Source organism: Pristiophorus japonicus, chromosome 4, assembly GCF_044704955.1.
Source record: "Pristiophorus japonicus isolate sPriJap1 chromosome 4, sPriJap1.hap1, whole genome shotgun sequence".
Classification (NCBI taxonomy): Eukaryota; Metazoa; Chordata; class Chondrichthyes; family Pristiophoridae; genus Pristiophorus; species Pristiophorus japonicus.
This window is the reverse complement of record NC_091980.1, coordinates 255,597,846-255,613,413: the sequence shown is the minus strand read 5'-3', so window position 1 is coordinate 255,613,413 and position 15,568 is coordinate 255,597,846. Positions and strand designations below refer to the sequence as shown.

The following is a 15,568-nucleotide window of genomic DNA, read 5'->3' as shown; positions in this document are numbered from 1 at the left end:
TACAACCATGTTTGTCCCCAAAACCAACCATTCTAAAACCACGACCCTCACCCCCACAAAACCAAATCACCCTCGCCACTGAGACAGAAAGCAGTGTTCATCCCCACACCATCGTACAACCCCCACCCCCCACTGAAACCAAAAATCGGCAGCCAAACCAATTCATCCCCCACCCTCTCTCCCCCTAGTTGCTAAATAAGTTCTAAAAACAGAAATGCCCATGAATCCTCACGGCTTCCTCTATGCTAATCAATGGGTAAAAGCCACTCAGTATCACAACACATGTGTTCCATGTTGATTTCTCCTGAATCACTTGTGAGATTTTATTTTTTGGGTCTAGTCAGCATCTGTACAGTGCAGTGTTTGCTTACGCCATGCGCTTATCTTTGCAGTTAATTCACATCATCCTACGCCTGCCTTTTGGTTACCTTTGGTAGGTCCTTTCCTGTTCAGCATGGCCTGTTGCTCTTCAGAAACATTCAAGCGTCGGACTACATCCGCCAGCGCCGACTTCAACAGCTGAATCTCATCTTCCTGCATCTGGACACGCTGCTCCAGAGAGGCGATTCGATCGGTCACCTCCATGCTGCTCGCTGCAGAGGCACTGTCATCTGAGGGGAAAGAAAGACAACCAAAATGAAGAGCTAGAATGGAGGAAACTCTTAAATCTGAAAGATCAACGCTTAGGAGTAACTTCTGTTAATAATCCAAAAGCAAAATACTGTGGATGCTAGAAATCTGAAATAAAAACAGAAGATGCTGGAAATACTCCTCGTCAGAAAGGTCATCGACCTGAAACCTTAACTCTGTTTCTCTCTCTCCACAGAGGCTGCCTGACCTGCTGCGTATTTCCAGCATTTTCTGTTAATAATCTATGTTCTATCAATGAAGTATGACAATGAAAACAGTGCGGCCAATTATCCTTGTCCCAGCTCTAGCTGTTGTGTTCCTTTCGTGCTTTTAATTTTCATTTTGTCATATATTTATAGCCCTTGATGCAACATAGTCAGGCAATATGGGCAGGCCACATAGTTCGCATGCCAGACACGAGACTCCCAAGTGCTCTGCTCTGCTTGGAGCTCCTTCACGGCAAACGAGCCAAAGGTGGGCAGCAGAAACGCTACAAGGACACCCTCAAAGCCTCCCTGATAAAATGCGACATCCCCACTGACACCTGGGAGTTCCTGGCCAAAGACCGCCCTAAGTGGAGGAAGTGTATCCGGGAGGGCGTTGAGCACCTTGAGTCTCAACGCCAAGAGCGTACAGAAATCAAGCGCAGGCAGCGGAAAGAGCGTGCGGTAAACTAGTCCCACCCACCCCTTCCCTCAACGACTATCTGTCCCACCTGTGACAAAGTCTGTGGCTCTCGTACTGGACTGTTCAGTCACTTAAGAATTCACTTCAGGAGTGGAAGCAAGTCTTCCTCGATTCCGAGGGACTGCCTATGATGATGATGATAGTCAGAAGCAGCAGATTCATTGACCAAATATTTATTTCTTAAAATGCCAGTCTGACTGTGCATTGTCCAACTGAAGATGCTCTTACTTTAGTGGGGTGCAAAGGCCATCAGCCCCTGACATGTGGGTCTTGTGCAGCTCAAAGTGAATTTGCTGCATTCACTGAGATCAGCCACAAAGATGACTAAGTAGCAAACAGGTCTCCCCAGCAAGTGGCCTTAGTGACTCTAGCTAATTTAATCTGGTCGCAGAAGGCCTGCCCTTTAGGCACTGGTGGCCCTAGCACCCCACTATATACAAATAGCTTAAGGAGGATTGTTAACACCTCGCTGTTCACTAATGAAGACACTTTTACTTTTCCTAAAATATCTCACATATAAATGATGTTATATTCACAGCAATGGTGCTGCTGCCACTATTGCAGAACCATTTCAGGAAAGGTGCATGCAGTATTAAATTAACAAAGTGCGCTGTATGAGACAAAGGACACACCTCTGGTTACATTGCTGTCCAAAGGAAATCGAAATAAGCAATCTTGCATTTGGATACGGTATAAAAATGCTGCTGCAGTCCCTTAAAAGGGTTAAAATGAATGGCACAAAACCCCTGAGCAGAATGATGAGCTTGTATAAGCCTGCAGTATCAGTAGGGGAGGAAATACACTGCCAGGTTTACAAGAATGCTGTCTGGATTGGGATGCACATAGAAACATAGAAACATAGAACATAGGTGCAGGAGTAGGCCATTCGGCCCTTCGAGCCTGCACTGCCATTCAATAAGATCATGGCTGATCATTCCCTCAGTACCCCTTTCCTGATTTCTCTCCATACCCTTTGATCCCCTTAACCGTAAGGGCCATATCTAACTCCCTCTTGAATATATCCAATGAACTGGTATCAACAACTCTCTGCGACAGGGAATTCCACAAGTTAACAACCCTCTGACTGAAGAAGTTTCTCCTCATCTCACTCCTAAATGGCCGACCCCTTATCCTAAGCCTATGTCCCCTGGTTCTGGACTTCCTCAGCATAGGGAAACATAGAAACATAGAAAATAGGTGCAGGAGTAGGCCATTCGGCCCTTCGAGCCTGCACCGCCATTCAATGAGTTCATGGCTGAACATGCAACTTCAGTACCCCATTCCTGCTTTCTCGCCTTACCCCTTGATCCCCCTAGTAGTAAGGACTACATCTAACTCCTTTTTGAATATATTTAGTGAATTGGCCTCAACAACTTTCTGTGGTAGAGAATTCCACAGGTTCACCACTCTCTGGGTGAAGAAGTTTCTCCTCATCTCGGTCCTAAATGGCTTACCCCTTATTCTTAGACTGTGACCCCTGGTTCTGGACTTCCCCAACATTGGAAACATTCTTCCTCAATCTAACCTGTCTAAACCCGTCAGAATTTTAAATGTTTCTATGAGGTCCCCTCTCATTCTTCTGAACTCCAGCGAATACAAGCCCAGTTGATCCAGTCTTTCTTGATATGTCAGTCCCGCCATCCCAGGAATCAGTCTGGTGAACCTTCGCTGCACTCCCTCAATAGCAAGAATGTCCTTCCTCAAGTTAGGAGACCAAAACTGTGCACAATACTCCAGGTGTGGCCTCACCAAGGCCCTGTACAACTGTAGTAACACCTCCCTGCGCCTGTACTCAAATCCCCTCGCTATGAAGGCCAATATGCCTTTTGCTTTCTTAACCGCCTGCTGTACCTGCATGCCAACCTTCAATGACTGATGTACCATGACACCCAGATCTCGTTGCACCTCCCCTTTTCCTAATCTGTCACCATTCAGATAATAGTCTGTCTCTCTGCTTTTACCACCAAAGTGGATAACCTCACATTTATCCACATTATACTTCATCTGCCATGCATTTGCCCACTCTCCTAACCTATCCAAGTCATTCTGCAGCCTCATAGCATCCTCCTCTCAGCTCACACTGCCACCCAACTTAGTGTCATCTGCAAATTTGGAGAAACTACATTTAATCCCCTCGTCTAAATCATTAATGTACAATGTAAACAGCTGGGGCCCCAGCACAGAACCTTGCGGTACCCCACTAGTCACTGCCTGCCATTCTGAAAAGTACCCATTTACTCCTACTCTTTGCTTCCTGTCTGCCAACCAGTTCTCAATCCACGTTAGCACACTACCCCCAATCCCATGTGCTTTAACTTTGCACATTAATCTCTTGTGTGGGACCTTGTCGAAAGTCTTCTGAAAGTCCAAATACACCACATCAACTGGTTCTCCCTTGTCCACTCTACTGGAAACATCCTCAAAAAATTCCAGAAGATTTGTCAAGCATGATTTCCCTTTCACAAATCCATGCTGACTTGACCTATCATGTCACCTCTTTCCAAATGCGCTGCTATGACATTCTTAATAATTGATTCCATCATTTTACCCACTACCGATGTCAGGCTGACCGGTCTATAATTCCCTGTTTTCTCTCGCCCTCATTTTTTTAAAAGTGGGGTTACATTGGCTACCCTCCACTCCATAGGAACTGTTCTAGAGTCTATGGAATGTTGGAAAATGACTGTCAATGCATCCGCTATTTCCAAGGCCACCTCCTAAAGTACTCTGGGATGCAGACCATCAGGCCCTGGGAATTTATCGGCCTTCAGTCCCATCAATTTCCCCAACACAATTTCCCGACTAATAAGGATTTCCCTCAGTTCCTCCTTCTTACTAGAACCTCTGACCCCTTTTATATCCGGAAGGTTGTTTGTGTCCTCCTTAGTGAATACCGAACCAAAGTACTTGTTCAATTGGTCTGCCATTTCTTTATTCCCCGTTATGACTTCCCCTGATTCTGACTGCAGGTGACCTACGTTTGTCTTTAATAACCTTGTTCTCTTTACAAACCTATAGAAGCTTTTGCAGTCCACTTTAATGTTCCCTGCAAGCTTCCTCTCGTACTCTATTTTCCCTGCCCTAATCAAACCCTTTGTCCTCCTCTGCTGAGTTCTAAATTTCTCCCAGTCCCCGGGTTCGCTGCTATTTCTGGCCAATTTGTATGCCACTTCCTTGGCTTTAATACTATCCCTGATTTCTCTTGATAGCCACGGTTGAGCCACCTTCCCTTTTTTATTTTTACGCCAGACAGGGATGTACAATTGTTGTAGTTCATCCATGCGGTCTCTAAATGTCTGCCATTGCCCATCCACTGTCAACCCCTTAAGTATCATTTGCCAATCTATTCTAGCCAATTCGCGCCTCATATCTTCAAAGTTACCCTTCTTTAAGTTCTGGACCATGATCTCTGAATTAACTGTTTCATTCTCCATCCTAATGCAGAATTCCACCATATTATGGTCACTCTTCCCCAAGGGGCCTTGCACAACGAGATTGCTAATTAATCCTCTCTCATTACACAACACCCAGCTTAAGATGGCCTCCCCCCTAGTTGGTTCCTCGACATATTGGTCTAGAAAACCATCCCTTATGCACTCCAGGAAATCCTCCTCCACTGTATTGTTTCCAGTTTGGTTAGCCCAATCTATATGCATATTAAAGTCGCCCATGATAACTGCTGCACTTTTATTGCATGCACCCCTAATTTCCTGTTTGATGCCCTCCCCAACACCACTACTACTGTTTGGAGGTCTGTACACAACTCCCACTCGCGTTTTCTGTCCCTTGGTATTCCGTAGCTCCACCCATACCGATTCCACATCATCCAAGCTAATGTCTTTACTTACAATTGCATTAATTTCCTCTTTAACCAGCAACGCCACCCCGCCTCCTTTTCCTTTCTGTCTATCCTTCCTAAATGTTGAATACCCTTGGATGTTGAGTTCCCAGCCTTGGTCACCCTGGAGCCATGTCTCCGTGATGCCAACCACATCGTATCCGTTAACTGCTATCTGCACAGTTAATTCATCCACCTTATTCCGAATACTCCTCGCATTGAGGCACAGAGCTTTCAGGCTTGCCTTTTTAACATTTCCCGCATCTAACCTGTCCAGTCCCGTCAGAATCTTATACGTTTCTATGAGATCCCCTCTCATCCTTCTAAACTCCAGTGAATAAAGGCCCAGTTGATCCAGTCTCTCCTCATATGATAGTCCAGCCATCCCTGGAATCAGTCTGGTGAACCTTCGCTGCACTCCCTCAATAGCAAGAACGTCCTTCCTCAGATTAGGAGACCAACATGTAAACTGGAAGTAAATTTTAGAAGCTGCATTATTACTGCAGACATCTCAATTATTCTAAGTATTACAATGTTCTTCACAGAGTAGAAATTGCACAAATCAAAGGGATGGGTGAATTGTGGTAGACTTCCACCAGTGGGGCCATCATTTGAGGTGGATCCACCAGGTTTCTGCCACGCAAACAAAATACAGTGAAGTTGTACAAGGCGGGGGCTGCTTCTTCTGCCCGCCCCCATTACAGCATTCTAGAAGTTTGGGGATAGACCCCGGACAAGTGTAAAGGTTCTGTGTAAAGCTTCTCTCAACACAGTACACTGTACGACACAAAGGGCACACCTAGCGTTAATTACAGTCCAAAGGAAATGAAAATAGGAAATCTTGCATTTGGATACGGTATAAAAATGCTGCTGCAGTCCCTTAAAAGGGTTAAAATTATTAGGAGACTCTCGGGTTCAGAAAGAAGAATTTGAATGCTAAGTATGTGTCTCTACCATATGGGCACTACAGTTGCGTAATGTAGGTCACAACTTGGTTATTGAAAAGGTTTTAAGACAGAAAAGATTTGAGGTGGTTTAAGCTGGCTAACAAGCTTAGTAGCTCAATTTGGAAAAGGGCAGTGATGTGTACACTTAGCTTACTGGTGATTTGCTCGTCTGGAGTTCCTGTCTTTCCATTGCAAAGCTGCTGTCAGGTCCTATTTTCACTACACAAGAAAACTGTGAACTCAATCCTGGACACAATGCACTTCTTCTGTTGCTGGGGCTTATGTTGTGCATAGAAAAATAAAAAGCTTGTCATTGAACGCAAATTGCTTTTTATTTTCTATTTCACCACAATAGGAATTCAGAAAATTAGAATTCCCACACGGAATTGGTGCATGGGAAATTAATTTTTGCTACAAGTTTTAAAAAAATTTATTCATATGATGTGGGCGTCGCTGGCAAGGCTAGCTTGTGTTGCCCATCCTTAATTACCCTTGAGAAAGTGGTGGTGAGCCGCCTTCTTGAACCGCTGCAGTCCGTGTGGTGATGGTATACTGGGCTAGAATTTGCCCTTTGCCCCGATTGGGGGCGATAACTTTCCGGGGCCAGGACTTCCTGCGTCTGGCCTAAAAGTCCCGCCCCCGACGCAGAATTGGGTTGAACATCCCTCAAAGGAAGCGGAGTGCTGTCTCCAGCGCTCCGCTTCCTTTGGAGGATGCTCCTGGGGTGGTAGCCAGCGCTAGATGGATGCTCTACGACCCACGGAGCTGGCGTTGTCACCTGCCCACGCCAGCCTCATGGCTCGTGGGGCAATTTCCCCCATGGGGCAGAAAGGGGCCGGCGCGCACACCGATTACGTCATTGTCAGTTGCGTGCCGGCCCGGGGCACTAATTGCGGGTCGCGGAGGTGCCGGGACAGCGCTCACCCCCCCAAACTTCTGGGTAATTTCCTGGGAAGCGGTAGCGCCCCCAGCCCCCTGGGCAAAAACACCATTGCGCCCTGTTAGCGTACCCCGGAGGCGCTAATGGGGCTATAAAAAGGGGCAATTTTGCCTGCACTGTGTATCTTTCTGTGTGGAACACATGACATATTTCCCGAGTTAGTTTTGAGTGCTATGTATGAATTCAAGGTTTTCTGTACTTTGGTCCCCAACATGGTATTCTATGTATAGTTAAAAATGCCAGCACTTTTTAATGGTGAAAACATCAAGGTTGAGGATTCCTTTGAGATGTCACGTGTGATATGTCACGGGCTATATAATGAGAGCAGTTTGTGAATCGCTGATGTCTTTGAAGTGTAAATCTCCACACAAAGTGAAACGGCTGCTATGTTGAATGGAAATTTTCTGCTGCAAAACCTTCATTAAAGCTGAACATTATTTTATTTCGCTAACATGAATTACAGGGAGAATATTTTTTTATGCAGCAGGTTGTTATAGTCTGGAATGCACTGCCTGAAAGGCTAGTGGAATCAAATTTAATAATAACTTTCAAAAGAGAATTGGATATATACTTGAAAAGGAAACATTTACAGGACTACGGGGAAAGAGCAGGGTAGTGAGACTAATTTGAGAGCTCTTACAAAGAGAGATGGCACAGGCACGATGGATCGAACGGCCTCCTTCTGTGCTGTATGAACTCTTGCTGCTTTATCATATAAACATTATGTAGTAGGTTTGAAAAACATTAGGGCTGATTTTAACTTGTTTCGCCTCATGTAAATGGGATGGTAAACATAGAAACATAGAAAATAGGTGCAGGAGTAGGCCATTTGGCCCTTCGAGCCTGCACCACCATTCAATAAGATCATGGCTGGTCATTCACCTCAGTACCCCTTTCCTGCTTTCTCTCCATACCCCTTGATTCCTTTAGCCATAAGGGCCATATCTAACTCCTTCTTGAATATATCCAATGAACAACTCTCTGCGGCAGGGAATTCCACAGGTTAACAACTCTCTGAGTGAAGAAGTTTCTCCTCATCTCAGTCCTAAATGGCTTACCCCTTATCCTAAGACTGTGTCCCCTGGTTCTGAACTTCCTCAACATCGGGAACATTCTTCCCGCATCTAACCTGTCCCATTCTGTCAGAATCTTATACGTTTCTATGAGATCCCCTCCCATCCTTCTAAACTCCAGTGTATAAAGTCCCAGTTGATCCAGTCTCTCCTCATATGTCAGTCCAGCCATCCCTGGAATCAGTCTGGTGAACCTTCACTGCACTCCCTCAATAGCAAGAACATCCTTCCTCAGATTAGGAGACCAAAACTGAACACAATATTCCAGGTGAGGCCCTGTACAATTGCAGTAAGAGCTCCCTGCTCCTATACTCAAATCCCCTAGCTATGAAGGCCAACATGCCATTTTCCTTCTTCACTGCCTGCTGAACCTGCATGCCAACTTTCAATGACTGATGAACCATGACACCCAGGTTCCGTTGCACCTCTCCTTTTCCTAATCTGCCGCCATTCAGATAATATTCTACCTTTGTGTTTTTACCACCAAAGTGGATAACCTCACATTTATCCACATTACACTGCATCTGCCAAGCATTTGCCCACTCACCTAACCTGTCCAAATCACCTTGCAGCCTCTTAGCATCCTCCTCACAGCTCACACCACCACCCAGTTTAGTGTCATCTGCAAACTTGGAGATATTACACTCAATTCCTTCATCGAAATCATTAATGTATATTGTTAAGAGCTGGGGTCCCAGCACTGAGCCCTGCGGCACTCCACTAGTCACTGGCTCCCATTCCGAAAAGGACCCGTTTAGCCCGACTCTCTGCTTCCTGTCTACCAACCAGTTCTCTACCACGTCAGTACATTGCCCCCAATACCATGTGCTTTGATTTTGCACACCAATCTCTTATGTGGGACCTTGTCAAAGGCCTTTTGAAAGTCCAAATACAGCACCATCCACTGGTTCTCCCTTGTCCACTCTACTAGTTACATCCTCAAAAAATTCCAAAAGATTTGTCAAGCATGATTTCCCTTTCATGAATCCATGCTGACTTGGACCGATCCTGTCACTGCTTTCCAAATGCGTTGCTATTTCATCCTTAATAATTGATTCCAACATTTTCCCCACTACTGATGTTAGGCTAACCGGTCTATAATTACCCGTTTTCTCTCTCTCTCCTATTTAAAAAAGTGGTGTTACATTAGCTACCTTCCAGTCCATAGGAACTGATCCAGAGTCGATAGACTGTTGGAAAATGATCACCAATGCATCCACTATTTCTAGGGCCACTTCCTTAAGTACTCTGTGATGCAGACTATCAGGCCCTGGGGATTTATCGGCGTTCAGTCTCATCAATTTCCCCTAATGGTAGCAGCTTTGGGTCACTTACCGCCCCATTTATACTGGTGCTAAGACCCACAGAGAGACAACTGCTTGTCTGGTGCTGGCTGCAATCTGATAGTAAATAGGCTGCCCATGGTTTCAAATACATGTAAGCACTAGTTTATAAAGGACCCACATGCATATCGTAATAATCTATCAGATATCCAACTTCATACACTACTAGACTATCAGGCTCCCATATGCATACAATGGGCTGAATTATCGCAGGAAGCATTTATTTGTAACACCTAAAGCTCTCTTTGGGTTCCCTTGATCACAAGAGCTGATTACTGAATGGTTCCCTTGGAGGATAAGACACACCCAGCAATTTCTCTCGAATGTGTGATTAGAACCGTCCTGTCTACGTAATCAGTGTAATTTGCAAAGTGTAATTTGAGCCATTCTGACTGTCGACTCTAGACAGAACAGAGCTCACTTGGAACAGACAGGGCTCACTCTCATGGGTAAGACCTTCTCCCACCCTCCAAACAAGTTCTTGCCCCCATCCCCCACCAGCCAAGTGCCTGATCTCCCCGCCCCCCCGCCCCAGCCCAAGTTTCTGACATTCTCCCCCCCGCCTAAGTGCCTAACTTCCTCCCCCACACCCAATGTCACTTGCCACACACACACCGAGCTTTCCGAGAAATCAACCAGTTGTCGGGGGAAGAGAAGGTGAACGTGGTGCGGGTGTAAAGAGGGTGGGTTTGGAAGAACGTGATCCATCTTACCATCTGGATTAAGTTCCTGCTCTCAACCCCCTCCCCCTTTAGACCTGGATCATGTTCTCTCCCCACCCCCAGCCCCCCCACGAGCTCTCCGTGCTCTTTAACCCACCCCCCCCCAATTGAGTTCCTGACCTCCTCTCCCTGAGTTCCCTCTCTATCAATATATATATCAACAATTTAGATTTGAATAAACGGAGTATGATTAAGAAGTTTGCAGATGACACTAAAATTGGCTGTGTGGTTGATAATGAAGAGAAAAGTCATGGGTGCAGGAGGATATCAATCTACTGGTCAGATGGGCAGAGCAGTGGCAAATGGAATTTAATTCAGAGAAGTGTGAGGTGATGCACTTTGGGAGGATTAATAAGGAAAAGGTATACACATTAAATGGTAGGCCACTTAATAGTGTAGATGAACAAAGGGACCTTGGGGTGCTTGTCCACAGATCCCTGAAAGTAGCAGGCCAGGTGGATAAGGTGATTAAGAAGGCATACGGAATGCTTGCTTTATTGGCCGAGGCATAAAATGTAAGAGCAGGGAGGTTATGCTTAAATTGTATAATACTTTGATTAGGCCACAGCTGGAGTACTGCATGCAGTTCTGGTCGCCGTATTATAGGAAGGACGTGATTGCACTAGAGTGGGGTGCAGAGGAGATTTACTAGGATGCTGCCTGGAATGGAGAATCTTAGTTATGAGGACAGATTGGATAGGCTGGATTTGTTCTCATTGGGACAGAGGAGATTGAGAGGAGACCTTATTGAGGTGTACACAATATTGAGGGGCCTGGACATAGTGGATAGTAAGGATGATCTATTGCCATTAGTGGAGGGGTCTATTACGAGGGGGCATAGTTTTAAGGTGGTTGCTGGAAGACTTAGAGGGGATTTGAGGGGGGCTTCTTTACGCAGAGGGTTGTGGGGATCTGCCTGGAAGAGTGGTGGATGCAGAAACCCTCACCACTTTTAAGAGATGGTTGGATAGGCAGTTGAAGTGCCATAACCTGCAGGGTTACGGACCTAGAGCTGGTAATTGGGATTAGACTGAATGACCTTTTGTTGGACGGAGCAGATATAATGGTAAGTACTGCAGGGAATCGAACACGGCCAGGGTAATCTCCTGGACTCATTTCGATCGCCTGGATGGGTCGGAGAGGAATTTTCCCAGATTTTTTTCTCCCTAAATTGGTCTGGGTTTTTATCTGGTTTTTGCCTCTCCCAGGAGATCACATGGCTCCGGTTGGGGTGGTGTGTAGATGTTTTCAGTATAAGGGGTGTCACAGTTGTGTGAGGCGGAATGGTTGGGCTGAGTGCTCTTTGCCTTTCCGCCATTGTTCATAGGTTTATATGTAACCTTTAGGGCTGCTGCTCAAGGGCCGTGCGGACATGATGGGCAGAAATGGTCTTCTTCTGCGCTGTAAATTTCTATGTTTCTATCTTTACCCTCTGATACGCTCTCCCCATCCCCTCTCATGCGCTCTCTGCCTCCTCCCAGTCTCTCTCTCTCTCTGCCCCAGTCTCTCTCTTTCTCTCTGCCTCTTCCCAGTCTCTCTCTTTCTCTCTGCCTCTTCCCAGTCTCTCTCTTTCTCTCTGCCTCTTCCCAGTCTCTCTCTTTCTCTCTGTCTCTTCCCAGTCTCTCGCTCTCTCTGCCCCAGTCTCTCTCTCTCTGTCTGCCTCAGTCTCTCTCTGCCTTTTCCCAGTCTCTCTCTTTCTCTCTGCCTCTTCCCAGTCTCTCTTTCTCTCTCTCTGCCCCAGTCTCTCTCTCTCTCTCTCTCTCTCCCGTCTCTCGCTCTGTCCCACCTCCGACTTCCTCTCTCTCTCAGAAATGTTTGTGCAGATAATCACAGTGATATTCTCGGCAAAAATCCTGGCAATAACCCAAAAGCCCCAGTAACAGCTCCAGCTCCAGGCTCGAGCGGCAATTAGCTCCCGTGGATCGTGATTCGGTCCCCTTCCGGCTTCCTCATATATCATAATGCGTATGCATAAAAACGGCGGAGTCCACAGTGCGCATGCGCAGAAGTACACAAAAATATTCCTGAAGATAATCACTCCGATTACAGTACACATAAATGGGTGGGTGAGGTTTGGTTCAGATGTTAAAAATGTTCAAATCTGAACCCTGACCCCAACTTGCCTCTAAAACCACCTACTTCCGGATTTTACAGAAGCGGGACAAGTGGTGGCTTGGCAATTTAAATATTGTAATGAGGCTGGCAGCCTGATTTAAGCTGCTCTGCAGGTTTTACAATGGGTGGGTGGCAAGGTTTCCCAGGCCTTGGCAAGGACAGCTTCGGCGAGAAGGTAGTTGCTTTTGCAGCACTGCTTGTGGGTCAACAGAAGCAGGAGCGCTTCCTCTGCGCACCCCACTCCCTAGTTCCCCCCTCATTAGACCTCCACACCCCATACAAAGGTCCCCGGGATCGGGAATCAGACCCTCTGGGATTGGGCCTACCTGCTCCTCTGGCCTGCTCCAGAGTGCTCCCCACTCCACTGGATGCCAAGCCTGTCAATCAGGTTGACTTCCAGATAAGGAACTTGTCAGGGCCAAAAGACATTAAAACTCCACAGCATGTGGGGAAACCCAGACTTCTGGGTTTCCTGTCTGAAAACCCGCCCCTCCCCCCCATGCACCCCAACCCTGACCCGCTGCCACCAACCCCCCCACCCCACCCCTATGCGACCCATCTCTATTAATACCCAGGTCAATACTACCATAGAAAATATTCAACACCTCTGCATACAAATTTCAGGCTGTGGGCAGAATCTTTACTCAACACTATTTAAAAGCATGAAGAAGAATATTTCTTTTTGTTTCAAGCCTTCATCAACAAATGCGTTGAAATTAACATGGGTAAGCTGTCCACAGTGCCTTAAATTGGTGCCAGTTCAGTGTGCTGGACAATGACCAAGTGTTTTGTGTCTTCATTCTTCTACTGTGATCCATGAAATCTGCACCAACTACTGACCCTTCTGCTGGATCAGTGCTTCTTATTTTCTCGCACTGTTATTTGGAAACAGCATGATCTCCTCTGAAAGAGCAGCATTGTCATTAAATACCAAATGATGCTTTGTTTGTTGGCAACTGTCAGGCATTCTGTTTCCGCCACTCTGTTGCTATGTCACATTCAATCCATCTCAGTGGAACCTTACAATGCAGCTCAGCCAGCAGGCCTTGCCATGTATCAGTCATCTGTGCCTTGTAGTATACTGTGTGCCCACAAACTATCAAGTTTATTTAAGTGCTATTAAGTATGTTAAGCATACCAGGCAGGGGGATAAAGATAACTCTGTGAATGCCCTGGTGCATTAGTCGAAAGATGTGTAAAAAGATTTCAACAAATCATTTCAATAAATGATTTAGCTCCCGATTTTAACGCAGCGGGAATCGGGCGGGGGCCAAGATGACCGCCAACCTCCCCTCCACCCGCCCACTGACCTCGGAAGCATGAGGTCAGGGAGATTTTAACTTACACCTAAATAAACTTGCACAATGAACCTTGGTAAATCCAGCAACCAGCAAAACTGGATGACCCTATCTCGCTGTTGCCTTGCTGTGATGCCAAAGTCAACCCACACCCTGGTTGATATTGCAAAGATTCTCCCTGTGGCTGCCTGAAGTCAGCCAGTGCCGTGTAAGTTGAGTGTAGTCGTCACTTTCACAGCCGCAGACAGAGCTGTGTGGGCAGATGAACATGGCTGCAAGTCACTGTACAGTATGTGGTGGTGCTCCCCTAATACCTCTTTCGTGAAGCACACTTGTCTGATACATCTCTCCTCACGAAGGTCCTCACATGACTGGTGTCCTTTCCACCATCCTCTCCTGCTCCTCCTCCTCTATGATAATAGCATACAAAGGTATACTCATAGGGAATGTCATACCTGCTCCTGAGAAGCTCTCACTGTTGGAGGGCAAAATCTCCCAGTATCAACTCTGATAAAGGCAGTCAAATCCCAAGGCTGTGTCGGCTGAATCCAAAATGATTAAATTGTGCTATAAAATCGTTCCCAGCTGTAGCAATTGCTCCTCAAAATTTCTACATTGGTGAAGCTCAAAAGCTCCTCACTTCTCAGATGATCATGGCAACAACTGCACCTTATATTTCTCATTTGAACTTACTCGTAGTGTATTACCTGTACAAGTATAAAACCAAGAAATTAGCCCTCATTACAATTTATTTAAATGAGTAACATGAGGATTCGACGTGAGGATCGCTGGAAGGGCCCAATCACATTTGGACATCCGGGGGAACCGATTCTGCAGGGGCTGAAAATTGATGACAATGGTTTCCACCCCAATTTGTGTGATTTTGCCTGAATTTTATCCCCAGATATACTGAAAGCAGCATAATTTCTGGGGACCAATGTCCCAAATTGTTAGTTTGAATAATGTCCACAGAAAATGGGTACACATCCTTGAGTCAGCATGCGGTATATGGCAGTTGTATCAATCAGTGAGGAACAACGTACAACATGCGCATGGTTGCCAGTCTGTGAAATGGAACTGCTCCACTACTGTGAAGTGCCCCAATTAATAAAGCTAATGAGAATCCTCTATGGGTTGTGAGACTGGATTTGTGAATCAGACTCAAGCTCTGAACTCTTGTGTCACCCCAGGAGTAATACGCCCACTGCCTGATGTGCTTTCGAGCGGTTTCTAGAATAATACAAACGATGATTAACTTAAACCATTCATTCACTGCACAGTTGTCCCTTCCTGGTCACAGAAGATTGAAATTTAAAAGTTAACCATAATAGATGGGCATTACATTTTGCATCATGCTGAGATTGAAATATTTACAATTAAATCAAAAGAATAATAGCAATATTGTTACAAAGATTTAGCAAAACATTTCTTCTGGTAGGTCTGAAAACAAATGCTGTTACAAAACTTACTAAATATTTTGCTTACTCTGTCAAAAAATCTATTGAAGTGGCATATGTTTCTTTGATTGTGGATAGTTATATTGTAATCAGTTATACTGGTCATGCAAAATGATATTAAGGTGTCAAACAGCTGCACAAGAGCAGATGGCCACAATAAACACCTCAGCAACTGTTGTTCCTGCATGGGAGCAACATATGGTTGATGTCAATAAAAGCAATACCATTAAATATTTTAAAAAGGATGTTATTCTGTTGGACTGTGTGGGAAAGTAAGTGAGAGTCACAACAGCTTACAGATTTAATACCATTTAATAAAGCCCAAGCTGTTACGAATATTGATGGTGTCGTTCATAATTCTGGCAAACTGCAAGTCTACTGCAGTCCCTGTGAGAATTTTAAACAATTTGCAATCATACAGAACAAATACAATGGGCTTGCAGGCTGCCTCCGTGTTGATATTAGGGGTTTCTTTATATCAGGAAAAGTCTGAAATTCCTGATCAAAAGGGGCTCTTT

The 15,568-nt window shown here is 45.5% G+C and overlaps 1 protein-coding gene across 8 annotated transcripts in view; it reads right to left on the bottom strand.

Moving 5' to 3' along the window:
* The window catches only part of eml1 (EMAP like 1), a 315,675-nt gene that overhangs the window by 113,218 nt on the left and 186,889 nt on the right, over positions 1-15,568 (bottom strand). For all 8 annotated transcript variants that reach the window (XM_070879355.1, XM_070879349.1, XM_070879351.1 and 5 more), the window contains exon 2: positions 429-611. In XM_070879355.1, the coding sequence (XP_070735456.1) occupies positions 429-611 (183 nt within the window). The remainder of the gene's footprint in view (positions 1-428; positions 612-15,568) is intronic.